Source organism: Anthonomus grandis, chromosome 5 (genome assembly GCF_022605725.1).
Source record: "Anthonomus grandis grandis chromosome 5, icAntGran1.3, whole genome shotgun sequence".
NCBI lineage: Eukaryota > Metazoa > Arthropoda > Insecta > Coleoptera > Curculionidae > Anthonomus > Anthonomus grandis.
In genome coordinates this window covers 25,008,911-25,036,108 of record NC_065550.1, presented here as the reverse complement: position 1 = coordinate 25,036,108, position 27,198 = coordinate 25,008,911, and the positions used below count along the sequence as shown (strand labels likewise).

The window sequence follows — 27,198 nt, the reverse complement described above, 5'->3', positions numbered from 1 at the left end:
TTTTTTGTTATCCATCTTAAGACGGTTTAGGATTATTTGAGGTCAACATTTCTTTTTTAAATTAGAGCACATTATCCAAATAACAAAAGCACCTAAATACAGTCACAGAAAATTAACAATGTTTTTATTAGGCAAATATATTATTTATTTTCTTGTTATACTCAAATAAAGAATGCCTAAAAAGTGTGATTTTCATTAAATATACTAGTTTTTATGTAAAAATTGTAAACAACATAACACACATATGCTACAAAAAAAAACAAAAATACCTGGCAAGCTCAGTTCCAGAAAGCACTTGTCCCCTAACAGTACTCATATTGGTAGTAACACCTAGACAAATGAATTAAGTAATAGGGGATTAAACTGAAATGAATTGATAGAATGTGTGGAATGAACAAAATTAAAGAAGATATGAGATTCTTGAGGGTTAAATGTTATCATATTATTAAAGTAAAAAACAATTCATGAGATATATTTAATATAGAGTTTTATGTTGTGTTTGCTGATAACATATGCCCCCTGCTGCGAAATAGGTCTGTTGATAAATTCGGATAATTGACGTAAAATAATAAGTTTTTGAATTTGTTATTAGGATTAATGGAGATTATTAATGTTAATTGGAGAATATCAGACATGCATTTTTTTTAGTTGAATATTTGTCTTTATATGTAAAAAATGTTAAAATTGGGTAAATTTTTTAACAGTAATTTATAGATCTAATCTGAAATATATGTCATACATAAACTATGAATGTTTGTAATGTGTTTATTTAATTATTTACAAATAGAAATATTTACTTGGATCAAATACTTTAACTCTTCCTAATTCTTCTATATTTTACAGCCTACCTAACAATTCCTATATGACATAAAAAGTCTCTAAATCATCTCTTAGAGCTCAAAAAATTAAAATTGTCAAAGAGCCAAAATTCAGCCTGTTGGGTACACATTTTTGACTTAGGATTTGCCCATTACTAGAAAAATATTATATGTAGGTATTATTATTGTAGCTAAGTTTAAATAAAATAACAAACAATTTGATAGAGCTAAAATCAAGAAACTAGTTTAATTGTTTTACATAAGAAATTACTATTTGAAAACTGTATGCACAGGAGAATGTTGGAGATGAAACTCTTATCTCTTCTGAGATCTTTTCTTTTTCTAATTTTAAAATTCAACAACATAAACTTAAACAAAAATATAATAAACTTCTCTCTTTAATGTCTTTGAAATCCAAAGTATTCCTATATGTTTCAAATACTAACATTATGATATTATTCTGAGATTTTTAAAAGTTATATATATCAATAGTATTGGAACTGAAACAAATTTAATGCTTTCTTTGCTTTAATAGGTTTTTATTGTTTTACTTACTGCAAATGACAACAGTAGGATCTCTAATAAATCTAAATCATAAACCTTTGTTTTCATACTTAGTCAAAGTCAAAATATACTTTATTTGCTAAGTTTACAAACTTGTTCTAAAAGCTTCCTAATCCTAGAATTTATAATAGAAGTATTTATTTGGTTATACAGGATACAGGACAAAAACAGAAAACAGAATCGATTTTGATTGTACATAGAAGCATATTTTATATAATCAAAGAAAAAACCAAAAAAGAAGAAAAGAAAAGGCGAGAACCAACATAAAACAAGAATAATAAAAAAAAAAAAAATCTGATCAACAGATATATAATTAATTTTAAATATTAAAATGAGTCGTTAAAATACTCTTCAATGCTGTAGTAAGCTTTTGGTAAGATTAATTTCTTTAGTTCTCTCCTAAACTTTTTAAGGTCTGTAACAGTCCTAATCGAAAAAGGAACATGATTAAATATTTTACGACTAATAAATATAAAAGAGTTTCTCGTAAGTGAGGAGGTGGGGATTGGAAGAGATAGGTTGCCCACTTGACAAGTATTATGACTGGTGCAGGATGGTGGACTTATGTGTGAGTGTTGCAGTTTCCAATATAAAGACTGAGAAAACTGTTAAAATTCTTTCAGCTACAAAAAGAGGTTTACAAGAGACTCTCAGACCAACACCACACAGATACCTTAATGCTTTTTTCTGAATAGTAAAAATTATGTTAAGGAGTCCCTTGGAGCACAAACCCCAAAATGGCAACCCATAACGGATATGAGGGTCTATTAAGGCGAAATAAACTGAACGAGCAAACAACCCCCACCAACTCATGCCTGGCAACCCTGACTGCAAAACAACTAGAAGAAAGTTTAGCAATGAGGCCCAAAACATGGTTGTCAAGCCTTAAACTCTCATCAATGAAGAGGCCGAGAAATCAACAATAATCCCTACCATGTAGTGGGCTCTGCTCATCAAACAAAAAACTCCCTACATTACACTTAAAGCCCAGAACAAAAGTCTTATCAACATTGAATACAAGCTGATTGCAGATGCACCACTCTTTAATTTTATGAAGGTCCTCTACTATGAGAGATGACTACTTTTTGGTCTTTATTATGCCACAGAATTGTAGTATCATCAGCAAACTGAACCACTAGTCCATGCAGCGATAGAGAGCTTAAGTCATTAACATATAATAAAAATAAAATAGGACGCAACACTGACCCTTGAGGTACACCACATTTAAGATGTGCTATCCCTGACAAAAATCCAGATGCAACCACCCTCTGGGTGCGGCCAGACATTTTATATAATTTAGATTTTTTATAATTCTAGAAAACCTTCTGGAGATATTCGCCACACTGTTGCCTACTACCACAATGATCAATATAAGCATCATATTGATGTGTTTAGGCAAATGTATATTATCATTAACATCAAAAAACCTCTATATGTCCCTTTTTGTAATGGACTACATGGTTTAATAATTTATTAAACATTGGAGGAGAGCTCCAAATGATTTGTTAAGTTTCCAAAGATTTTACTTAATTGAAAGCTTTCCAACCCTTGATACTCATACTGATATTATGCAGTTCTTTTTAAGTTTCTTACCATTTTCAGTACTTTCATTAGAGTTGTTCTCCTTATTGCCAATAGTTTCATGAAAATTAAAGGCATATTTTTCAGGTTGAAATAAACCTTTTTCTGTCCTAGCTGGGGGTAAAATAAAATCTTTTATTATAGGCATACTAGGAGTTAAACCTTAATATCCAGCAGCATAAAATAAATTCTAAATATACTGTTAAAAACCCTTTTTTTATCTTTGAAGGACTGAACTAAATGTGAGGTTATGTAAATGTCAACAAAAATGTTTTCCCGCCAAAAAAGGAGCACCAAGAATATCAAGGAGACTAAGAATTTACCGCGAAATTTAAAATCATAGAGAAAGTTCTCTTACTCTTTAATTTTGTTCAATTAATTCATTGTATTTAATAGAAACTTTAGTAAGTTATATAAACTTACCTTTTATCACTGTAACAAAATTCCTAATAATTAAATTCATTCGAAAGTACATTTAAAACACTTTTTTGCTTATAAATTCATATTTATACTGTTTTCTAGTGTAATTGCGGGTTTAGTACTACTATATAGCAAAATTTATCGTAAAAATGATCCTTCTCCGTCATCAAAAGTTATTATTATTTATCCTAGTTTTGCAAGAATACGTCTGTGTTCATATTGTTATATATTGAGCAAGAACAATTTTATTATTACTTCTAGGCAAATATATTTGTGTTAATCTATTTATGTAATCAGGTTTGCTGATTTAAAAGAAAACAAACTTTAAAGATTGATTAGGCGAATTGGATCATCTTTAAAACAAGATTCAATTTTTATATTTATATATATTATTGTATTCAATAAATCAATCATATAAACCTTTTTTATCATTAATTTAAACAAATTTTTTGACGAACGTAAAAGAAGAAACAAATAATCATCAGCATAATATTCGATTCAAACTTCAATATATATATAAATATATAAAAAAACTTCCACCTGTTTAACATCCTATATCGCACAATATATGTTTAAAGTTTAGTTAATTAACAACCCAAACAGCATCCTCCAATAGATGTCCTGCATTGGTCCAAACTAGGTCAAAATGTCCATGAATTAATTATGGACATCCTCTGAATAATAATTTTGTACAAGCCAATGGTTTTTAAATTATCTTTAACAAGGGAGTTTCATTGACTTACAAAAGATGTTTTGAAATGTGTAATTAGTTTGCCCGAGTTCAATGGATAGATTTTTTTGAGAAGCTTTGGACTAATATTTTTATAGATCCGTCAGACGCTCTTCACGATGTTTCTTCATTTTGATGAATTTGCATAACGTAACTTGGATTTACAATTTTTTTAATACAACGGCCTGAAAAAATAAGAAACCATTGGTTAAATTAATAATATGCCATTGAACTTATTATGATTGAATATTTGTACGGATCCATCAGATTTAAATCTTTTTTTTTATATGTATAGGACATATTATCAATTTAGGTTAGATTAGGTAGTACCTATACAAGGTCCTGGATGGAAAAAAGTGAAAAGGCATCCCAAGTAACAATTTAGGTTCTAAAAAGGTTATAAATAACTCCTAGAACCTGTTTAAGAAAAATTATTGATTATGTTATTAAGCACAAAACGTTATTTATTAGCCCGCATAACCTCCTGTAGTAAAAAAAGGCCCAGCCCTAAAGAGGTTGTCGTTGCCAATAGGCCCTGGCCAATTTGAAACCAGATCGCATATCGCAGAACCTATATAGCTAATAGAAATAACCTTTATCGAACCCGAAGATGCCTAAAAGTAACCTGTGTAGAACCTGAAAGCTTTTACGCCTACCTGTTTACAACCCTTAAGCAAAGTCCTTTTAGACTTTTAGGTGGTTATATTTGGCCTGTTCGTCAGCTTTTGGGATTTCAGATACATATTGAAGTATTAAAATTTTGCCATTTAGTTTTAAATATGCTATTTCAGAGATACCAAAGTATAAAAATCTGACCTTTTAGTTTTAAATATGATACAGCCAGGGTAAAAATAAGACAACGCCAAAATAAAAAGCAATGACGACATTTTCAGTAAGTATGACTTTATTTTAGAAAAAAATATATTATACTGGAATAGATGACCGATTTTCATTGCGCACACCAGTTTCTTGAAAAAGTTGGGTGTAATTTAACTGTAAAACACGCGCGCCTTTGATATCTTACAAATTAAACATTATTCAGTGCCAATAAAAAAAAACAAAAAATTAATATATTTTTATTTCTGAGATGCTTTAGTGATAATATGTACTTAAATGCTCCAGTGTCTTTATATATTATCTAAATTGTTTACATATTACATTATTTTTGCCTGTATTTGAATAGCTTATAAAAATGGAAGAATTACATTTTTTCTTCAAAATTGACGCCTAGCAGGGTATGCTTTTAAGCTGCTATAATAACTTAAGTAAGTATCAAAAGCTATGTCGTAGGACAAAAGGCTTAAAAAAATGCCAGTGGGTTTTAAAAAAAGCTAGAACAGGGCTAACTAGCATCTTCCAGGATTTATAGGCCACTTTTAATAACCAATTAGCTGGCAAAGTCTGGGCGAATTTCAATAAATGGCTTTTAGGCATTTAGTAGGATCTATTGGCATTATTTATTACTACGCGGGATTTCTTGATTCTTCTTTATTGCAATTCAGTTTGCGTTTGGTTTTGGTGGTTCCAGTTACTGTGAAAATAAAAGTGTGTTTTTTTATCGTTCAAATTGCATACAGGGCTGTATTTAGGTACATAAAAAGGTAAGTTCATTTTAGTTCATATAATAAAGATAGGCAATGCGATTATGATAAAGATAAATACAGATTGTTGCAAGTTTAGAGGTTATGAGTACCAAATCATTTTTCTCTTAACACACCTATGCAATATTTCAATTCAAAGTATATTAGCACCACAAAAAAATGGAAGAAATATAATGATTGTAAGATTGTATGTATTTCCAATAATTTAATACGATGTGAATCCCCGAAAATCAACACTGTCAGTTGTTATTTGTTGCCAACAATCGACGAAAACCAACCTAATGCGAGGGGATCCGGTGTTGCCATGTCTTGTTGCTAAACCTCTGTATTTTTATTTAAAATTTTTAAAAGATCTTTAATGGCAACGTGTCTAATGTTATATTTCAGTGCCCAATCTTTTAAATCTTGATTAAATTCAAATTTCTTAAAGTCATCAATTTCATCATCCTCATTCCAATCCATCGATGAACTTGGTTGTTCTGAAGCCAGTTTTTCTGTTAAGGTACTGGCATCGTGAATATCTGATTCTAGAGGATCAGGTTCAATGCCAAGACCGCCATCAGTTAAATTATGAGAATTATCTTCTTCCGGTGTATCTATTGCAAACTAAATTTTTTTTTACGTTATAATCTACCAAAATTGTCAATATTTTACTTGTCATATTTACCTGACCAGTTGTAATTCGTTGGAAATTTCGCTTCACTTTTCTTTTAAAATTACCACTTCTTACAATTTTGTGCCAAGACATCCCTGTATTCTAAGAATAAGTGACGTAGGTTTTAATAGTCGCGACCGTCCGCAAACTGTGTTTTATTGTGACTAGTTGGTTAAACCTTATCCCATAAAGTTATCTTATTATCCATATGACTTTTAGCAAATCCTTTAGGTGTTAAAAAATGCTATATTTTCCGGAATAGGCCGTATAAAGTGCCAAATAGTTAGGCAATTGATTCAAGACCATATGGTTCTGAATAGGTAATTTTAATGCTAAAATCGTTCTATATTGGAATTTTGATTGCCAAATTAATGCTGAAATATAACCTCTCCAAAACCTTATTATCTCAAAACCATCAAGCCCTCGTTTATGGCCATAACAATATTATTGTTGACACTTGACTAGAACTAATTAGATTTTTAATATACCTAAGGTTCCTAGTTCCTATTAGCACAAAATTTAACCTAAATAGTTCCATCAAGCAAACCAATGACTATTGCAGAACCTTGGTGCGGCTAAAAGGCAACTTTAAAAACCAACTGCTTGAGAAAATGTTACTTGGGATTGGACAAACTGACATGAAAAGCCACTGGACTATTTTTATTAATTCATTAGACGTCCATCTCTCGTCGAAAACTATATATCTTCCTTTTAATGAATATATATTTATTGTCTTATGGACTTACTAAATCCTTAATTTCATGGCTTCAGTAAAATAAGAAGTCACTGGTTAAACGATAATAAAAAGCCATTGGCCAATTCCCATGGATGTGTTTAAAATGAAAATCAAAATAGTACCATTTAATGGATCTGTTTCACAACTGTATAAACGTCCAATAGGCTTTTTGCACTGAAACTTATGTTGTCATTGGATCTCCATCCATGTTTTATTTTATAATTATTTAGATAAATTACGGATGAGGAAAAGTTGTCCAGTGGACAATTTTATTGAATGGTCCTATGGCCAGCAAAGTTTGTGATATTTGTAATAATCCTATGGACATCCGTTGGTTTTTTAAAAAAATTAAACGGATATCCATTGGACATTCATATTTCAAAACAGACCCAACTAGCATTTTTGGCAAAAGCTACGTAATCGCGACTATAAAGAATACTTTAAAGTTGTGGTTACTAGTCGCGGGAACCGTTTAGGCACCGTTCTGTTACCACTTTTTTACCAAAATTGGGAATGATTTTGCTGTAGCAAATACGTAATTCTATCGTCCCGGGAACTTCTTTTTAACGTCCCATAGTGGTTTTCGGGATGTCGTAAAGTAGGAATTGTACAGTGCTAGTTACTAAGAAGTTACTGAGACAATATTATGCAAACATTTTGATTCTCTTTCTTTGTCAACACAAATAATTTTATATGTCCGTCTTTATTCTAAGTGATGGCGTTGTATCGGGGTTAATCTAGTTCATATTGTATATTTAATATAGCTGATATTATCGCTTACCGGAGTGGAAAAATGTAAACGAAGCAAATTTTACTGTTAAACATAGGCAATATAGGACGAAAATAGCCTCATTAAAATAATGACTTTTAACAAAAAAAATATACCAAGTCTAAATATGTAAATTTAATTTTTTAAAGAAGGTAGATAATTTTTTTCACTCTTCTTTACTCCTATGAATATAAGAAGTCTATAATTTAATAAAAATTGCTTAAAATGTATAAGTATTCCAATATTAGCAAATTCATAAAATCGTGTAATACCTTTTCACAAAATGGAGTCAAATAATTTAAAAAAATATGGCGAATTATTGTTAGAGTTACCAAGAAGTTTCTTTTGTTACTTCAAAGTAAAATTGAATTTCAAAAAATGCTACTATAAAGTATATTTTACTGCATAGTAGAAATAATTACTTAAAGGTAATTTGCTTTAATACCCAAGGTGGTAAATATTACTTTAAAGAAGAAATAAGAATAACTATTTCGGTCTTGTTACTGATAATATTACTTCAAAGTGTATTACTGCGTGGTAATATTTTGATGTTCCTATGTAGTCGCAAGAACTTGAAATTTAACTTTGTAATCGCGCTTACTTCAAAGTTCCCATTTAATCGTCCCACCGACGAATATTTTCTACTTTATAGTAACGACGTTGTAAAGGTAATTAGGTCAGGTCGCTAAGCGGTATCAGCTACCATCAGAGTTACCGCAAAGTAATATAATTACTATATAGTCAAGTATTAAGTTAATATTACGTATTTCTTACTACTATTTTTTACTTGGCAGTTATTTAAACTTATAAGATATTTTTTTGGTACCAGTTACCGATTTATTACTTGAATAAAGTAATATAGTCAAACAATGTTGTAGCCCTAACTAAAATTGCTAGTTGGGGAGGAAACCTTTGTATGGATTTTTGCTTTCTGGGAAGTATGAAATCAAATTTAGATTAAATTAATTCAAGTTTTAACTATGGGATTCCTTAACGGAGTAACATAAGCACAAGATACTGAAGACCCTACTACCTCCTTTCCTAAGAGCCACATTCATAACTATTCAACTTTGGCAATGGCAAGAGTTTAACATAGCAATTATAAAAAAGTTTTTTGTGAAGGCAGTTAAAGGAATGGATGGGCAATGCTACATAGTGTGAACTCCTGGTACTAATTTTCCCTATAGTTTAGAAGAGATTCAAAATCTAGTCTGTATAATTCACCATAAGCCAAACCACAGACATCTCTATCATCACATCTCCTATTTTCTTTAAAATAGTGCTCTGTTGTAATACACGCAATGTGCAGTAGTCCTATAAAAGTCAATACCATATCTTATGTATGAACTTTACAGCTTTCCACACAGTTTTGAGATGTGGCAATCGTATTACAGCCTGGAATCTAAGAAACTTATCGGATTCGTTAGTCCTAATCAAGATAAGCGTATATTTTTTGATAGCCTAGCCTAGACCGATGCACGCATCTTGGGGTTCTTTTTTGGAGTCTTTTTTTGCCTCGTCTGTCCTCTCCTTGCGCTCGGCCGTTGTCGCACTGCCGCTGCCTGTCTTAAAATCTTAGGTTAATTAATTGTATATCTTACTTTGCATTCCTATATAAAAACGTTATTTTTATTTTTGTAAATTGTAAAGGGCTTTTTCATCCCTTCTTTGCTTGTAGGGAAAACGGTTTTATAATCGAGAGATTAGTCCTATTTGTCAATGTAATTTTTTTTCCTTATAATTTTTATTGACCTATAAAACTGTAAATTTTGACAAATAAACCATTTTGATTTGATTCGATAAACTTAAGAGAATGGCAAAAATTGCATTGTCAGTGTTCCTTGAACTTAAAAACCAAAACTACGAGATAGAAAGGAGTTTACGGTTTTTAGAAACTTAACATTCACACCTTGATAAGTATTTCTATAATTTTAATGTTTGCTTATAATTAGCCCCTATAATATCAATGTTTGTCCCAGTAAAAATATATTTAATATTTTATTTTATTTATTACTTAAAATAATATTGAAAAACCTCACCATTTTAATGGGGTATAAAACGACGGCAATAAAACTATGAATCTAAAAAATGACAAACTTTTTTATTTCAAAATAAAATCCATTCATAACAACCTCTCTGGCACACACAATAAAAAATGCCTCATAAGATTTATGAATTACACTAGTTTTGTACTATCACAATTATCAATATAATATGTAGCTTTAATTAATTTACATAGCTTTTCTACAAGTATATTTATATATAGATGCTAGCTTCATTTTGTAAATAATTATACAATAACAGTTGAATTTCAAGCACCCATAATACCTGTAGTTGATATTCACTTGCTATGTGGCAGTTTTGACACTCTATATTCATCCCTCTCTATTTACTGTTTCCTTTAGAAAGCTCTGTCTTCATCCTATTAAATAAGCTGGGCATATATCCTAATTGCTTATCAACACATTTTGTGGCACAGTCTTCAAATATTTTTGTAAATTTGTCAACCTGAAAAGATATATAGATTTTCAACTAAAAACTCAATAAAAAGCAAACAGTAAATCCCTTATACACCTCAGGATAAGTGTACTATTACCAATATAAGATGATAGCTTTGGAAAGTATTACTAGTAACAAGGATACATCCAAGCTTTTTGTAGAAGTGAATGATAAAAATTATCTTCGTAGGAAAAAAATTATTCATCAAATTAAAATCTTGAAGAAAGATGTGAAGTATCCTAATAAAAACTTTAAAAATCATTTCCACATGCACTCTAACGGTTTTTGGTCAATTGGTCAGTGAGAATTCTCTTGGAGGTGTCTAATAGAGAAAAGAATATAAGTGATTGTCAAGAGATTGCTAATGTTTTTGAAGGTTACTATGACTCTGGTTTAATGTTAATAAATGATTAAATTAAGGAGAAGCTTTATTGTTAAAAATAAAAGTTGAGCAGGTTCTTTAAAGCATTAAAAATTGAAAACAAAAAAAAAAATATAATTTATTGGCCTATATTTTTAAATTTCACTTTAATTTTTAACTCATTAATTCGACAAGAAGTTTCTTATTGCTTGAAATATGCAGTTACTCCAATAAAAAATCTGGCAATTACTTACTTTAAAATTACATGCTTAAATGCATTTTAAACTATGTAGCAAAAATATTTATTTTAGGAATTGCTCTATAATGACATTCTTCATCCCTTTAAAATTCACAGTTCACAAAAACATGATTTTTAACCTGGGAAGACCTAGTTGAATGTTATTTTCACTAACTGTAGAAAAGATTTACTCTATATCAATCGAACAAATAAACTTTAGTAATTGCAATGCATGTATATATTTAATCTCCACATCAAATGCAATTAATATTGTGAATAATCTTTTTGAATCTTTTATATCTACATCCATATTCACTCACTTTTTACCATATTCATTAATAGCTATATTGACAACATGCGGATCAATTAGTTCCATGGATTAAATGATAGACTATTTTTATTTAGTACAGCCCTGTTTACAAGGATTCATTTTAAGGGTTAAATTAGTGCATGATTATCTCTAGGATTAAAATGTCAGTTGAACGGAGTTTATCAGTTTAGTCGAAGAATAGCTGGTATGTATACTGAAAAAATAGTCCTCATGAGGTCAGTTATCCAAGTATTAAATATTTGGTACACATGTTGTAAATGTAGCTAATGATTTGATTAAATGGGTTAAATATTCAAAAACTATTTTCTTTGCAGACAATATTAAAATTCTTAAGAGATCTCTTCACTGCAGCATACTTGGAGGCTGCAATGTGGCTGGTAATGGAAATGCAATATATTTAATGAAATGTAACTCAACACATGTATAACTATCATATCTTTACAATTACATGAAAATATCAATTTTTTTATGTAATTACAAATGTTTTTGTTCAATGATATCTCATTTTCATTCATACAATTTAAGTGATTTGCATCTTTGAGATTACATACAAACTAATAATCAGTGATCATGGATTTTTACTATACTTACATCTGAATCTGTAGGATTAGGTCCCATTTTTACTCTAACTTCATCATTGCAATCCATAACGCACCTCTGAAGTTTATTTTGGAGCCCTTCTAATTCTTTTTGAACATAGTTTTGTGCCCAGGTCAATGATGTCGAACAGGATTCCACACACTTTTGCACTCTCTCCAGGGAGGTATCCTGATTGTCGCAACAGGTTGCGGCACATCTGTGCATGTCTGCCTGAACCCCAAATAAAATAAAGGGAGATTATTTGGGGGCTGAAAAAGGATTCATGTCATGTTTACCTGCATTTTACGTAAGTATTGTAGGTCTAGCTCGTTAATCATCTTTGTCATCTCTTGTTCTATCCGTTGCCTCTGTTGTTCGACCATTTTAAAGGCTGTTTTCTATTTTGTCAAATTTTTAATAAAAAACGTGATTTAAGCAGTGGAGAGTCAGTTGAGTTTTCAGTTATTTCTATTTTTACTTAACCTCAATCTTGTTGCGGGCGGTGACAGTCGAGTCTTCACGTGTCTGCTTGGTTGCATAACAACTTAGTAAGATATTAAAAGGGTGGGGAGGAGAATGACCATCATAGATCTATTTGTTAGTCCGGTCGAATTAGCGACAACATGGGTTAAAATATTAAGAAAATAATGGATGTTTTAATTATTTTTTTAAACAATTATTGCACAGTAAATATTATGTTTTTTACCTATCAATATCACAGATATAACTAATGGCAAAGACTTATTATCTCGTTCCATTTATATAAGTATTACCACGTAGGATATCGCAGTAAAAAAATTAAACACAAAAAATCTGTCGGGCTAGATAAAATCCACCACCTTACATTTTCAAATCATATTGATTTTCTAATTGAGTCCTATCCAAATATATGGAAAACTTGAAAAACAGTTTAACAAATAAGTTTGTCTCAAAATGGAGATAAAGCTGATGTTTTAAATTATAGACCTATGGCTTTAAAACGTCACAGTTTTATGAATGAGAAGACAACAGTTACAAATTTTATCACATTTTTGCAAAAACTGAATGACGTGCGTTGACTAATGGATAGGTAGATGATATTCCTTTTTCTAATTCTAAAAAATAATTTAAAATTATTGTGAAGGTGACACACAGTATTTGAAATATTTTCGAATTATTTTAAATTTTATAGAGCAATTAATGGTACCAGACAGCTTCTTCAACATAACCTGATGGACGTCGTAATGAGTTATTTATTCCAGAAGAACTATAGCCGGCTTGCACATAGAATTCTTCATAATAATATAGATTGTTCGAAAAGTATATAGGTGGAAAATTATCAAAAAAAATCCTATATACAAATCCGTCTCTAGAGATGAAATTAAGTTAATCACCCAATTACTAGTATCACTTCTATTCTTTATAAAGCCTTGGAATTGATTATCTGTGACCGTCTATTTCGTGAAATACTTCATGTCAACATGGGTTCTTGCTCAGTATATTAATGGAAAATGTCAAGTTGATATTATCTATACAGATATGGAGAAAGCATTTGATATAGTGAGACAGTGTACAATCCTGAAATCTTTGTCAGACTTGGATGTATCCTATTACTAGCCTAATTCAGTTATATCTCAGTTCTAGGTTTCAATGTGTTAAAATGAAAGTTTTTAAGTTATGTATCTTTAAAAGTACTTCTGGTTTTCTATAAGGCTTCAATCTTGGACTACTCTTGTTTTGGCTGCTGTCAACGGCCTGACTTGCAATATTAAAAATGCAAGGGGATTCTTGTTTGCCGATGATTTTAAGTGTTTCCTTCAGATTTAGATGGAGAATTCAGGCGTTGCAAGATAAATTTTGCGATGTTGCGAGCTGAGACCAATTAAATAGCTTCAGATGAAATGTCAGTAAATGTGCTTGTATGTCATTCACTCTAAATAGTAATCCTATAATTTTTAATTACACCTTAAATGGTGAAAAACTTCAAGTAGAGGGATCTAGGAATGCTTTTTGACCCGACTCTTTCATTTTCTAAATACATTTTACCTAGAGTAAGAAATGCTAAAAAATTTCTAGATTTATTATTAGAACCACTAAGGAGCTAAGTATAGAAGTGAGTCTTTATCTTTTTGATAGCTTAGTTTTTCCCAATCTTGGAATATGGGTCCATTATTTGGTCCCCCCAGTACAGTATCTAAGTGGCAATGGTTGAAGACTTTCAGAGGAGGTTTTTAAGGTTCATGTATTTTCGAAAATTTGGTATATATCCCCAGAGAGTCATAATCATAATCATTTAGTGCAGGTTTTTGATAGACTGTCTCTGAGTTAGAGAAGAATTAGAACATTTTTATTCACCTTTTTCAAAATACTGAAAAATAAAATACATTGTTGTCTGAAATTCTCAGTTACCTTTCCTTTAACGGAAATTAACACTCGCCGTCTATTAGTATTTTATCTAGCTTATCCACGAACCAAGTGTCAAAAAAATACTCCCATTTGTAAACATTGTGAATATTTTAACCTATATGCTTCCGATATTGACATTGACATAAATAAACTGAAACAGAACTGAACTGATCAATGATGTGTTAAGGATTTGTCATTGTATTTTATTAGTGTAGGTAATTTCTGCGTTATTATGCGCATTGTGTATTTGCTCATTTTTGTATTTCCTTTTATTATTTATTTCAGTACTTTTTATGGCACGTATCTGTAAGTGGCTTTGTAGCTGTTGATACTTGTAACAAATAAATAAATTTTTATTAACGGTAAACATTCATAACAAAAGAGATCGAAAGACTTTTTATATAAAAAAACAAATACCAATTTAGATAAAGAGTCGCAAATTTTTGAATATGCAAACCTACTAATGATATTGACATATTCTATGAGTCATTTAGGTTTAAAGAAATCATATTTAATGCAGAATATTTTTATTTCCTTCAACTCACTTATTGAGTTATCTGGGGCGAAGGGCCTTATTGGTAATCTGTAGCCCAAGTTATTGGTTATTAGTAACAAATTGTAATCATTTAATGGACTCTGTCTATAGATTGCATAAATAGCGATAAATATAGATGCATATATAGGGTTTTAGGGCAAGGTTTTAACTTGATATTTATATGTTTTTACACAAATTAGCATAAAAAGCTCAGCAGTAAATTTTGCAACTAATTTATCATAACCATAGATATTATGCTATATAAATTATTTGTAAACTTGTCTATTACTATTACCAACTTAAAACCACGATCCTAAATTCCAGAGTACGGGGCGCCATTACAGAAAAGTGCTTTTTTTTATAGTGTGTCTCATATAAGTCATATTCCAAACTAAAGTTCGACGATTTTACTTTAAGCTAATGTCTAATTTAAGTAATTTATACTCTCAACATATATTTTCTAAACATGAACATTTAATTGGGCTGTAAAAATAAAAATTGTGGGTTTAATGATAAGGATATGTCTTTAATAAGGTTTGGATCGTTAATAATAGTTGAATAAAAGTAGATAATAGCTTCTCTTTCTATATTATGAAATATATCCATAGGACTCACTTAAAAAGATATAGTAAGGTAAGCTCATTATGCTTTTCAAAATATCTTTTGATGAGCTGAAGGCCAATGAAACTTTATGGGATAATTTGAAGTCTAGTGGCTTGCTCCTTATTATCCATAGGATGGTCAATATATTAACTCTGGAAAATTCGATTTAGTTTCCACAAATACAGTATGTAAAGCATTTAGGGTACTCATTATGTACTGGGAGTTATGTGACCCAGTTCCTGTACAACCCGGACATCGACCTCAAGGTTCTGATGAAAGTGCTTATTTTATATTATTGTTATGCTTAGTTTATATTATTTTGTTACACTAATTAGCTTACGATTAATCGATATTAGATATAGAAAAACACTCCATAATTAATTCTCGTCTTGAACGTAGTTATTTTTTGGTTGTCATATTTAATAAAATTAGTTTTTTTAAAAAGTGTATTTTCAATATAAAATACATAACTGGCGCAGTCGGTCGTAACTCAGAAGATCTTTTGGACACCTGTGTGTTTGGAAACCGTGTGCGAGATTCCTGAAAGCACAAAATCCAAAAATCGTTAGTTTTTACTATTTACTGAGTAAAGAACCTAGAAGAAGTCACCGTTGCGACTTGAAGCAGCATAATCGTTAGTGATCCTTCATTCCTTCCTTATTTTAATAATTATTGTGAAAATTCAACAATCAACTAGAAGAGGTGAACTTGGAAGAATTGGCTGTAGCTCAAAAAACGTTGTCTTCAGTCAACCTTCATCTCATCGAAACCTCCACCACAAATTACCACTGGATAACCCCCACAGCGATGCTAGCCATTCTCATCCTATGTGCAATGGCTTATGGCTCATGGAAATATATCATGCAGAGGAAGAAGCAGCCTAAGAAAGAACACCCCGATGCCCGGATTCCTCTTCGCAAAACAAAGTTACCCATGTTTTCCGAACTTGAGGAGGGAGGAGTTATGTGACCCAGTTCCAGTACAACCCGGACATCGACCTCAAGGTTCTGATGAAAGTGCTTATTTTATATTATTGTTATGCTTAGTTTATATTATTTTGTTATACTAATTAGCTTACGATTAATCGATATTAGATATAGAAAAACACTCCATAATTAATTCTCGTCTTGAACGTAGTTATTTTTTGGTTATCATATTTAATAAAATTAGTTTTTTTAAAAAGTGTATTTTCAATATAAAATACATAACTCGGGTGACCCAATAAGACTGTTTCTCGGCGATATCTCGGAACCGTTCGTCATATGACTTTTAATATGAGGTAAATCGGTCATGAAGAATCGCTGGAAAATATTTCTGGTTCATGTTATATTTCTATTCGAAAATGTTTCTAGTTCAAGTTCTAAAAATGACCACTAGAAGACGTAACTGCCATCTTAAATTTTAAAATTGCATTTTATTTAAATTTCGCATAATAAACTAATTTTTTTTCACATTCAATTATTTTTGCAATAACCTGATTTAACTTCTTAACGGTTTGACCAATTTATACAAGTTTGGTATCCTTGAAAAGAGCATTTCTTGGGCAATAAGAATCAATAAAATCAAGTTAATTTAGCTCAATCATTCTCCGCCAGGAGGCTAATTTTGAGACCATGATCCAAGATTCTAAAATATCAAATGGAATATGACTTATATTCTAATTTACCCGTACTATACGCATTACAAAACATCGTAACGGAACTATAAATACCTCTCTAACATAACCTCTAACGCACGGAACTTGATTATGATGCCTCAGGGGGCACTCGTGGCCTCTTTGAGACATTAGACACCACATTTGAAACCACAATAGAAAAGTGTATATTTTCCTGTATTTTAATAATATTATTAGAATTTAAATAAATACTTAGCTCAAATATATAAATTAGTTATGGTTCAACTATCATCAGTTAGCACGGTAGGAAAAATTTTAAAAAAACCTATTAAAAACTTGTCCAGGTTATGTAATTTTAAGTGTGATATTGATGGAGATAAGAAATGTATAAATAATTTGTTTATAACCACTTTAATTAAATTGGTTGTACTAGTCTGAGAAGGTCACAGTTAAAGTTAACTTGACGTTTAATTTCAGTTTGGTACTGCTTTACTGATCGGTACCAAATAAAAGGTGTTTGCCATCATTTTTATTGTGCGAGTATATGCTGCAAAACACACTAAACATAAAGAATGTCCAATGAAGAGAGCAATCAGGTAGCTTACTTTAATCACAATAATACATATTTTAATTCATATGTAATTTTAATGATTGAATATTCATATCAGTCATTGTTATGCATAGGACTTGCTTAAAATTTACATTTCTAATTTATATCTAATGGCTTTTTATTGGAATAACAACATAATGAGTATAATCTATTCTCAGTAGATACTAGTCTCATCCATATATAAATGATAACAATATAAATGCATTTTTATTTTAAAGCAAGTTCAAAGTTCAATTATTGCTATTTACTGAAATGTTACTGTGCATGTTCATAATGTATTAAATAACTTCAAGGAAATAACATTTAAAACAGAAACAACATTTTCCTACCTAACAACAATTTGGCATTTATTGCAAATCCCTAGTTCTACTTCTTTACTAATCTAAACAACTTGATGCCTTTTGGATAAATATTTTGTTGACAACTCCATCATAACTGAATATCAAGCTAAGGGATGGTTTATTACATAAAAATACTTACTGTAGTCTAAGAATATTAGGGCAGCAGTTCCACTGCTATAATTTCAAGAACCTCTTTTATTAGTGATGTAGATGCCCTTTATTCTTTCCTGAATCCATAAATTTGGAGAATACAAATATTTTATGATAAGGAGGCAAATAATTAGGTCCTATGCTTAATCACTTAGGCCTAAAGTAAATCTTAACTATACATTTTTACTATAAAAATTATATTGTTGCAGGTGCTACCAATAGCTCTAGGAATTGGTGTTGTGGTCACCTCATTTGTAATTTATAAGTTCTACTTTGCAGCCCACTCGTCGTCCAGTCAAGGTAAGCTAAAGTAATAAATAGTTGTTTGAAGAAAATGACTATTTAGGTAAAAGTACTAAACAAACCCATATATAGGATAACAGGCTAAATGCAAAAAGAGTTCCCATTTTAAGAATGATTGTGAATCTTTTTTAAAAAAAGTTTCAATCATATTCTAAGTATTTTCCCTTTTAATCAGTGGTGGAATGATTTTATTTGTTTTTAAATAGAATATTCCAGGCATATTACATTGTCATATATTCTTTGACTGAATGAAATAAGGCTATAAAATCTTGGTATTATTTATTTTTATTGCTTTTTCTATCTGGACCTTAATATTTTGTAAGCAAATTGTGGAAACAGAATTTGCTAATTTTATTCTTTTTCCATTCCTCTATGTTATGTGCTGAGGAATATTAATTTAGAAATATGTGCAATATTGCATATTTCTTAGCACCTCATCTGATGCACACAAGAATGTTCATATATGACTATAATTAATTTGTATTTATAGGGAAGTGATTTATTAAAAATAATCAGGATTTTTTTTGATATAGGAAAACGTGGAAAAGGCAAAAAAGTATTACTTCAAGACCCTCAAGTGAAATATAAACTGCCACTAATTGAAAAAACTATTATCAGCCATGATACTAGAAATTTCAGGTTTGGACTTCCATCTAAAGACCAAGTTTTAGGTAAGAGTTGGTGCTATGAAAACTATCATATCTATTATTATCTTTAACTAGGGTTGCCGGTTGGTCAACACATACACTTATCAGCAGTTGTTGATGGTAACTTAATTGTTAGGTCCTACACCCCAGTATCTTCAGATGATGATCAGGGATATGTTGATCTGGTTGTTAAGGTAAAATAAATTAAAAAATGATTGTTTCAATTGTACAAGGACAATTATTTTAGATATATTTTAAAAATGTCCACCCTAAATTCCCCAATGGAGGTCTTATGACCCAATATCTAGAAGCAATGAAAATTGGTGATACAATCGACTTCAGAGGTCCTTCTGGCAGAATTCAGTATGTTAGTCCAGGCACGTTTTCCATAAGGAAACTCCGCAAGGATCCCCCAGTTACAGTTAAGGTTAACAAAATTAACCTTATTGCTGGTGGCGTTGGCAAGTTCATTTCTAAATTTAATTATTTTTTTTTTAATCAAGTGATTCGCATTTTAGGTATTACACCAATTTTGCAACTTATCAGGCAAATTGAAAAGGACGAAAACGACTCTACCCAATGCGCAATTTTGTTCGCCAATCAAACCGAAGATGATATTTTGTTGAGAGACGAACTTGAGGCCGTAAGCAAAAAAAATCCCGATCAGTTTAAATTGTGGTACACTCTGGACAGGCCTGGACCAAGTATGTCTCTTTTTGGAGCTTATTTTTTAATTCTTTAATCGTTTTTGATTTCAGATTGGAAGTACAGTTCCGGATTTATCAATGAGGAAATGCTTAAAGACCACTTGTTCCCCGCCTCTAAAGATACAATTACTTTGATGTGTGGTCCACCACCTATGATTAATTTTGCCTGTATACCAAATCTGGAGAAACTTGGTCATGATAAAGATCTACTTTTGGCTTATTAATTGGTTACAGAATATCTCAAAGGTGTTTTGGTTGTCTAGATGATAGAACTGACATTATCAACTTATAAATGACATGGTTGCATTTAAGATTGTTTTTATTGTACTATAAGTATTAATTCATGTGAATTTAATAAATTTGCAATATTTATAACTTAAATATAAGAGGATTAATGTTTTGAAATTTTTAATTAAAGTCGTTGTTGCACGTTACTCGGATTTTGTTTTATTTACAATATGGCGTTATGGGTCGTTACTGATTACAATCTTTCTGAATAATTTGTTTCGTAAAAAGGTCTTTAACTTTGAAGTAATTTGGTTCAAACAGCTCAATGATGAGCCACCATAATAAGTGCCGTATTTATTTCATTAGCCATATCGCAGTCACTGCATCATTAGAGTCTCTGTAAATTATCCTGAAGATTATCTTGAAGATGAACTCATCCTTTGACTTTACTTGGGCTTAAGGTTTAAGATCATCGGCAAAACAAATTCATTTTCTAAAAGTAAAAAACGTTACATTAATTATCTCTGACATAAACAATTCTACACCTGTGGCAGTTTATGATAGTGACATAAATATAATTGCGAAAACCATAAATGATGGAAACTACACATTAGCAGTGTATTTTGACTTGAGTACAAGACTTTTAATATAATGGATCACGGACTTCCCTTGGATGTCCTGAAATCAGTAGGACTTTGTGGTAAGGACTGGTTTAAGACATTTTTGTTCACTCAAATCAACCAATGTTGAGATTAGGGGAAGAAAAGATGGTATTATAAACAACACCTACAGATCAAGTTTCACAACCACTAAAACAGGGGCTCCCTAAGGTTCTCTTCTATCTATCTCCGCTTCTTTGCATTACATTTTGTAACGATCTAAATAGTATCCATTAAGACCCTTTGCTAATGACAATGCACGAGTGGTTTCGCATAGAAATGAAAAAAAGCCCTAAATCTTGAAAATTCCGTTGCGGCTAAAACGCAGAAGTGTGGTGTGATGAAAAGTTGTTTGTCCTAAACTCTGGCAAAATTAAGTTTATCCAGTTTCAAAATAGATATACAAAACAAAAAATGCTCAGGCTCTAAGTAAATGAGGTAACATTCAACAGACTGATGACTGGTATCTGATCCCTACTTGGAGCACTGTGCTCCGTTATTACTGAGACTGGGTATATAGACTATGTCTTCTCTCTTGATCTTTTATTTTCAATTTCAATTGCAACAAATTCCTTAAGAAAGCTGGCCTATAGCTGCTCATATATAGCTAAATTCTATATTTTATAAACAGGTGTTTGTCAAGTAATATGTTTGTGCTTTTATATCGTATTGTTTGTCTCAATAAGTTTGCATTTTTACTTTTACATGTTTTAGGATGGTTAGTAGTATCGTATTACGATTTTAGTTTTAGTAACATTTTTAGACCGTACTTATACATTAATTTAATGTAATCGACAAGCAATAAATTTTAGTTCATTTAAGTAAAAGAGACCTATGGGGATTTCGTGCAATGCTAGAAAATATATTGATTTTATTAATTTGAAAAAGAGTTTTTACTTTTACCCACCCTGCAAAGTTTATACACAAGACTTTAAACGATCAAATGCTTTTAAAAAATCGCTGTATACGAGACGAACCACTACTCCGTTTTCCATAACCTGAGCTAAAAATTCAAAAGGTTTAAGTTAAACATCATTGAAGAAGCTCAAATGAAAATATAGGTCTAAAGTCGTACTGTAGATAAATCGCTTCGAAAACTTTGGGTATATTATGTATTTACATAATAGATTAAGCACAGACCAATCAGGTCTACATTTAATATCATTTAATAAATATTCAGGTCATTTAATATCTACAAATATTAAATGTATATTGGAAATACCTGGATTAGTTCGTTAGAAATATTCATGGAATGTTTCATATTGATATTTTCTAAATGTTTTAGTTTTCTTATTTTATACATATTAATTAAAGGAAAAAATTAAACACCATTGTTCCTCTATATCTTCTGGTGCATAAACCCCCACTATATGAATAGATAAATATGTGGGTTAGGGTTAAAAATCTTCATTTCTTCGCCAATATTTTTTTTCTGAGTTAAAATTAATTTAAAATTTTGTTTGTTCTCGCATAACAAATTTAATATGCAATTTATAAGCCTTAAGCCTATTAAAACGTTTCACAAATGTATTTTCATTATCTGATGTCAGAGTATCATCACTTTAACTAGACATAATTAACGTCAAGCTCTCTAGACAACTAAGAAACAATAATTATTTAATTTAAGACCCTAAACTAAAGAATATAGATTATTGCTAATCCAAAAAACCATTATGAACCATAACTATAGATATAGGAACCAAAAAGTTCAGATTTGGTCTCGCATCTAAAGAACATGTTTTAGGCAAGATCTTTATATCATTTACTCGAATTATATAATTAAATTTCTTATATTCAGAATAGCTTACCTGTTGTTCAGTACATTCACTCATCAGTATAACAATTAAAGGTCAATTAATAGATCCCCCTATACCAGCCCTCCAGTGCCTTCAGATGATGATATGTCAGTGAAAGTTAAATAGTCGCAAACTACATATATATAAGTAAATCTTTCTCTATAGGTGCATGTTGAAGATGCGCTGCCAAAAATTCTCATCTTATGACCCGATATCTAATGGAATGAACATTGGGGACAGCCTTAGATTCTGTAGGACCTGAAATACAGCGATCGAGGTACTTTTTCTATTAAAAACGCCCCGATAATAATTCAATAACTGTTAAAGTTCAAAAAATTTATATGCTGGTGGTGTAGGTCGGTTAAATATTTATTAATTTATGTTTGAAATGATAGTATATATTACTAGGTATTACTCCAATGTTATTTTGCAATCTATTAGTGTAGACAAATTGGCAGTTGAGGTGGAAAAAAATTGTTACAAGTGTTTCTCAACGAGAATGTACTGGCAGTAATGGAAATACTGCCAAAATTCCAGTGCCAAAGTCCACTGGAAACAAATAATGCCAAGTTGCAAGAAATGGAAAACGCATTTTTATTTTAAAATAGGTATTGCAGAAACTACCAAGTGTATGTTCTGGAAAATACTTGTTAAAATACTAAATTAATTGTTTTTTAATTTAAACAAAAAGCTTTTATAATAAGAAGTAAATACCTATACAACAATGTTTTTCTGAGCTACACGTACAAGTCTAACGTAAAATGTTTTTGTTCTCAAGAAATGTATGGTCAAAATTAAAAAAAAATCTGTACATACAACCAATATAAGGTATTTATGTATTTATCTTTTTCCATCTACAACGGTTTTAACAATTAGATTGTCTGCATCCCTTTCTGCTTGTGCTTGGATGCCTGCTTCAACCAGACAAGTCTTAAGAAGATTAATAAATTCTCGTTTATTGTTACTGTTCTTCAGAAAATCATCTTGAGACATAGTAATGGTACCCTCTGGCTAAACTTTTATCTCAGCAAAGATACCCTATCTTTTGTTCTGCAAATTACTTTTTCATCTGCAAAAAATTTTCTCACTTTTTTAGCATTTTATGTCTAGATTTTTTCTCCAATTCCTTCTGCCAAATGACAATTCAGCTTCAGGGATTATTGCTGAGAAAATTGACATAAAATCTCTACATTGGAACAGATTGTATTATGTGTATTCCTCAAGCCAGTTTAGAAATTCTTGCAAATTGCTTCATCACGTTGTTTTCTTGGCTGATGTAATTCTAAGTGCTGCTTTAAAAAAAATTGATTTAATACCAGTAAAGTCCTCCATTACAGTAGTGACTGGTATACGTACCGACATGCCAGCGCTTCACCTTGCCAGTGATGAATCTGTAATTCAAATTCAAATACTTTTCATTTGCCAAATATTAAATTAAACAATAATGTTCATTTTGATAGTATTTACAATGGCAAATAGGAGTGTCCCTAGGTTATGAGCCAAACCGTTAGTCTGTACTCGTAAACAGATGGTACAGACGAGACAATCCTAATACAATTCTAAAAATGTTAATAAAAGAAAAAAATATATATGTAAGTATATCTAAAAACTAAAACAATTATTCATTAATATAACTATGTATACAAAAACCATGGTTACAGAAAAATTAACTCTCAAAACCATCTATGCAGTGGGGACAGCGCCTATGCAGGCGAGGGAATAAAGAACCGACATAGGACAAGAAGCCAAAAAACCCATATGGTACTATATTTCTAGTAATAATATGTCACACTGTTGTTTTGTACATATCTAAAAAGACGTGGAAAATATTATAAATTATGCTCTCTTAATAGCTTAAAAACGTGACGAGGATATTGTGCTGAAAGACCAATTTGAAGGTATAAGAAATAGTGGCATGTTCAATTATAGTTCTTTTAAACAAAATTAATGTTCTCCGTTTAGGTTGGTAATACGGTTTTTTAGGATTTATTAAAAGGGAGATGCTTAAAAATAATTTGTTTCCCTTTAGAAAGAATATAATTACTTTAATGTGCCGTCCACCACAGATAGCTCAGTCCTGCCTGTCGAAACTGGAAAAACTAGGACATGAGAATGATTTATTATTTACAGGTATAACGATTTATATTTATACCGATTGCAAAAGCTTCAGAACTCATGTATTCGCCTAATTTTTGGCATACGCAGACATAATCACGTTTTCCATAGATTTTCCGAGCTGGAGTGGTTAAATATGCAAAATCGTAGGGTTGCTCGTTCACTTAATTTTTTTTATAAAATTCTTAAATACCGTAGCCCACCTTACCTATATCTTAAGATTACTCTTAGAAATGATGTTCACCATTTGGGCTTAAGAAGAAACACAATTCATATTCCAAGACATAAGACTCAATTATTTAAAAGGTCCTTTTCCTATAATTTTGCATATTAGATGAACTCTTTGGGCATACATTTTGAGTTGGGTTTGGTGTCTGTTCAGACTTTTCGCAGGGGAATGATGGTGCGTCTGATGAGTCAACAGCTATCTGAGTAAAAGATTGAAGGGTCAATATTGTTAGTTTGGGTACGGGTGGAAACTGAAAATCTGTGTTTAGTGTGGGTAACTAATGTGCGTGTTTTTTTTTTGTGAGAGGTACTATGTTAATGTTAATGTTCTAAATTTCTTGGGTAGGTGTGTATAATTAAACTTAGTCGTTAGTTAGTTTTTTTTTCTAGTTTTTTTAAGTTTTGGCCACAATGTTAAAAACCAGAATCTGCCTTGGCAGAATTCTGAATTTGTCGGCCGTTTTATAAATGTGTATTTCTTTCTCTTTTTTTTATGTAGTTATGTTGAGTTTGCAAATAAAAAAAATATTAATTATTATTATTTATTATTATTCGTTTAATAAAAACTTAAGTTTGTCTGACTGGAATCTAATAATAAATGTAGTATGTCCTACTTTTAATTCTTATAAATGTACAGGGTGATGCAACGATTGTAGACACAGAGTAGCTTATTACACTGAACATAATATTTTTCTATAATGTGCTCCTATAATACTAAAATACTACTTTAAATACTAAAATGTTAACAGAACTTTAGTGTTTCGCATATTAAAATATACAACAAAAAATACCCGGAATTATGCAAATATGCCTTCAAATACTCGGTGTTTAACCTTAAAAAAAGCACCCTGTATATTACAACCTATTTTTAAAATGTGGAGAATATGCAATTATACAATAGCCCGGGAATACGTTATCCCCAAATAGAATTTTCAGGTCAATAAACTACACTGCGCAGAGAAAATATATCTGTCTAGGTATAAAATGTATTATAATATCTATAGTTTTTAGAAATATGATGAAAGAGTTGCAAGATACTTTCCTAGTAGAATACGAGCTTACAGAAAGAAATCGGTTCAGGCATAACAACGATATGCAATTTGGGTTTAGTTACTATTACTACCTCATGTCCGAGACTGTTAAAAGATCTGTTGAGGTCATTTTCGATGAGTTTCAAATTCAAATTCAAATTCAAAATTGTTTATTTTGCCAAAAGTAAAAAAATACAAGTATCATTTAGTTACACATAATATATACAGTTGACAAAAAAGGACCAATTCACGATTACAAAACCGGTAACAGTGACCGCTGAGCGGACGCCTGCGAAAGGACCCTTAACCTAATAAATAGCTACTATAATAAATACAAAAAAAAATAAAATAAAAAATAGTACATACAAAGTATGCAAAGAAAAATAAATAAAAAACTACTTAATGAAATAATTCCCAAAAAAAAAAAAAAAAAAAAAACAAAAGAAAACAAAAAGACAAATTAAAAATAAGAGTTCTGAAGAGAATGGGAGCGCGCAGAAGGAAAACGAGTCTTGATGACAGTTAGATTTTAGGGATAAGTCAGGGCGTGGCAGAATATTAGAAACAATACGAAATAAAAAAATAAAAAATCAAATAAAAAATCTCAACATCGAAATTATTATAATATTGATCTTATTTAAGTACTTAAATTTAGTTATGTGACTTTTAAAACTTATAACCTAGTCTGTTCTTCCAATAGGATCTTATTTATTGAATTTTTAAAAAACAAAAATTTTGAATTCTTAAGGACTTGTGTCAAGCTATTCCACATTTTAACAGCAGTGTATGCAAAACTTTTTTCATAGCATGAAGTTCTATGGTGGGGTACAATATAGCTTTGGTCATTGGCGGTACGCTGTAGCCCTAAAGTAGTTCTTGGAAGCGGTTTAAATTTTTCTAAAAGGTAGGGGGGTTTGCCAGTACTTATTACTCTGTGTATGAAACAGTAAAAATGTTGTTTTCGTCTGTTGGCCATATTTGAAATTTTAAATTCATTTAGATAGGGCGTTATATGCTCTCTATAAGATATATTATATGATAACCTCATACACCAGTTTTGCATCTTTTGAATGGACCTTTTAGTTACCAATGATAGCGAGTCACCATAGACAACATCACAATAGTCAAACAGGGACAGAACCAGAGAATTACATAAAAAATATTTTTGTTTTTGAGGTAGATACTTTTTAATATAATTAATATTTTTAAGTCTTAAATATGCAGTGGAAAGTTTACTATTTATGTGTTGCTGAAAAGATAGGTCTGTGTCAAAAATCACCCCCAAATTTTTTGCATTTTGAACGACTGGTATAGTATTATTATTTAAAGATACCTGAAATATTTGTTCAATTTGTTCACGAAG

The 27,198-nt window shown here is 30.7% G+C and overlaps 3 protein-coding genes and 2 long non-coding RNA genes across 6 annotated transcripts in view; 2 read left to right on the top strand and 3 right to left on the bottom strand.

Moving 5' to 3' along the window:
- LOC126735876 (C-1-tetrahydrofolate synthase, cytoplasmic) overlaps nucleotides 1-3,485 on the bottom strand; it is a 32,365-nt gene extending 28,880 nt beyond the window's left edge. The window contains exons 1-2 of the mRNA XM_050439969.1: nucleotides 3,387-3,485; nucleotides 270-330 (exon numbers count right to left, since the gene is read on the bottom strand). Coding sequence (XP_050295926.1) covers nucleotides 270-330; nucleotides 3,387-3,438 — 113 coding nt within the window. The 5' untranslated portion in view covers nucleotides 3,439-3,485. The remainder of the gene's footprint in view (nucleotides 1-269; nucleotides 331-3,386) is intronic.
- Nucleotides 3,486-9,956: 6,471 nt separating this feature from the next.
- Nucleotides 9,957-12,411, bottom strand: LOC126736298 (protein FAM136A). Its single transcript, XM_050440588.1, has 3 exons — nucleotides 12,179-12,411; nucleotides 11,895-12,113; nucleotides 9,957-10,382 (listed from the first exon to the last, which is right to left on the bottom strand). Exons 1-3 carry the CDS (start codon nucleotides 12,263-12,265, stop codon nucleotides 10,260-10,262), a joined length of 429 nt encoding a protein of 142 aa, XP_050296545.1. The 5' UTR covers nucleotides 12,266-12,411; the 3' UTR covers nucleotides 9,957-10,259.
- A 4,743-nt stretch (nucleotides 12,412-17,154) lies between these two features.
- Nucleotides 17,155-20,212, top strand: LOC126736518 (NADH-cytochrome b5 reductase 3). Of its 2 annotated transcripts, none has more exons than XM_050440905.1 (7): nucleotides 17,155-17,323; nucleotides 18,331-18,421; nucleotides 18,958-19,095; nucleotides 19,147-19,265; nucleotides 19,319-19,532; nucleotides 19,590-19,775; nucleotides 19,830-20,212. In XM_050440905.1, the coding sequence occupies exons 1-7, from the start codon at nucleotides 17,297-17,299 to the stop codon at nucleotides 20,000-20,002; spliced, it is 948 nt and encodes a 315-aa protein (XP_050296862.1). In that variant the 5' UTR covers nucleotides 17,155-17,296; the 3' UTR covers nucleotides 20,003-20,212. The 2 variants fall into 2 exon arrangements, with proteins under 2 accessions (XP_050296862.1, XP_050296863.1); XM_050440906.1 differs by lacking the exon at nucleotides 17,155-17,323 and adding an exon at nucleotides 17,432-17,616.
- A 3,062-nt stretch (nucleotides 20,213-23,274) lies between these two features.
- On the bottom strand, nucleotides 23,275-24,097 carry LOC126736513 (uncharacterized). The gene is made up of 2 exons (XR_007660682.1): nucleotides 23,818-24,097; nucleotides 23,275-23,750 (listed from the first exon to the last, which is right to left on the bottom strand). It is a non-coding gene; the product is annotated as an uncharacterized LOC126736513 (long non-coding RNA).
- A 36-nt stretch (nucleotides 24,098-24,133) lies between these two features.
- LOC126736525 (uncharacterized) lies at nucleotides 24,134-26,160 on the top strand. The gene is made up of 3 exons (XR_007660687.1): nucleotides 24,134-24,236; nucleotides 24,445-24,591; nucleotides 25,809-26,160. It is a non-coding gene; the product is annotated as an uncharacterized LOC126736525 (long non-coding RNA).
- Nucleotides 26,161-27,198: the final 1,038 nt, after the last annotated feature.

Coding starts and splice junctions, on each gene's coding strand:
- LOC126736298 (XM_050440588.1), bottom strand. CDS start 12,265: ATGGTCGAACAACAGAGGCAACGGATAGAACAAGAGATGACAAAGATG. Junction 12,114..12,178: donor AATACTTACGTAAAATGCAG/GTAAACATGACA, acceptor TTTGGGGTTCAG/GCAGACATGCACAGATGTGC. Junction 10,383..11,894: donor CTAATCCTACAGATTCAGAT/GTAAGTATAGTA, acceptor ATATCTTTTCAG/GTTGACAAATTTACAAAAAT.
- LOC126736518 (XM_050440905.1), top strand. CDS start 17,297: ATGGTTCAACTATCATCAGTTAGCACG. Junction 19,266..19,318: donor ATGTTGATCTGGTTGTTAAG/GTAAAATAAATT, acceptor CAATTATTTTAG/ATATATTTTAAAAATGTCCA. Junction 19,533..19,589: donor CCTTATTGCTGGTGGCGTTG/GCAAGTTCATTT, acceptor TTCGCATTTTAG/GTATTACACCAATTTTGCAA.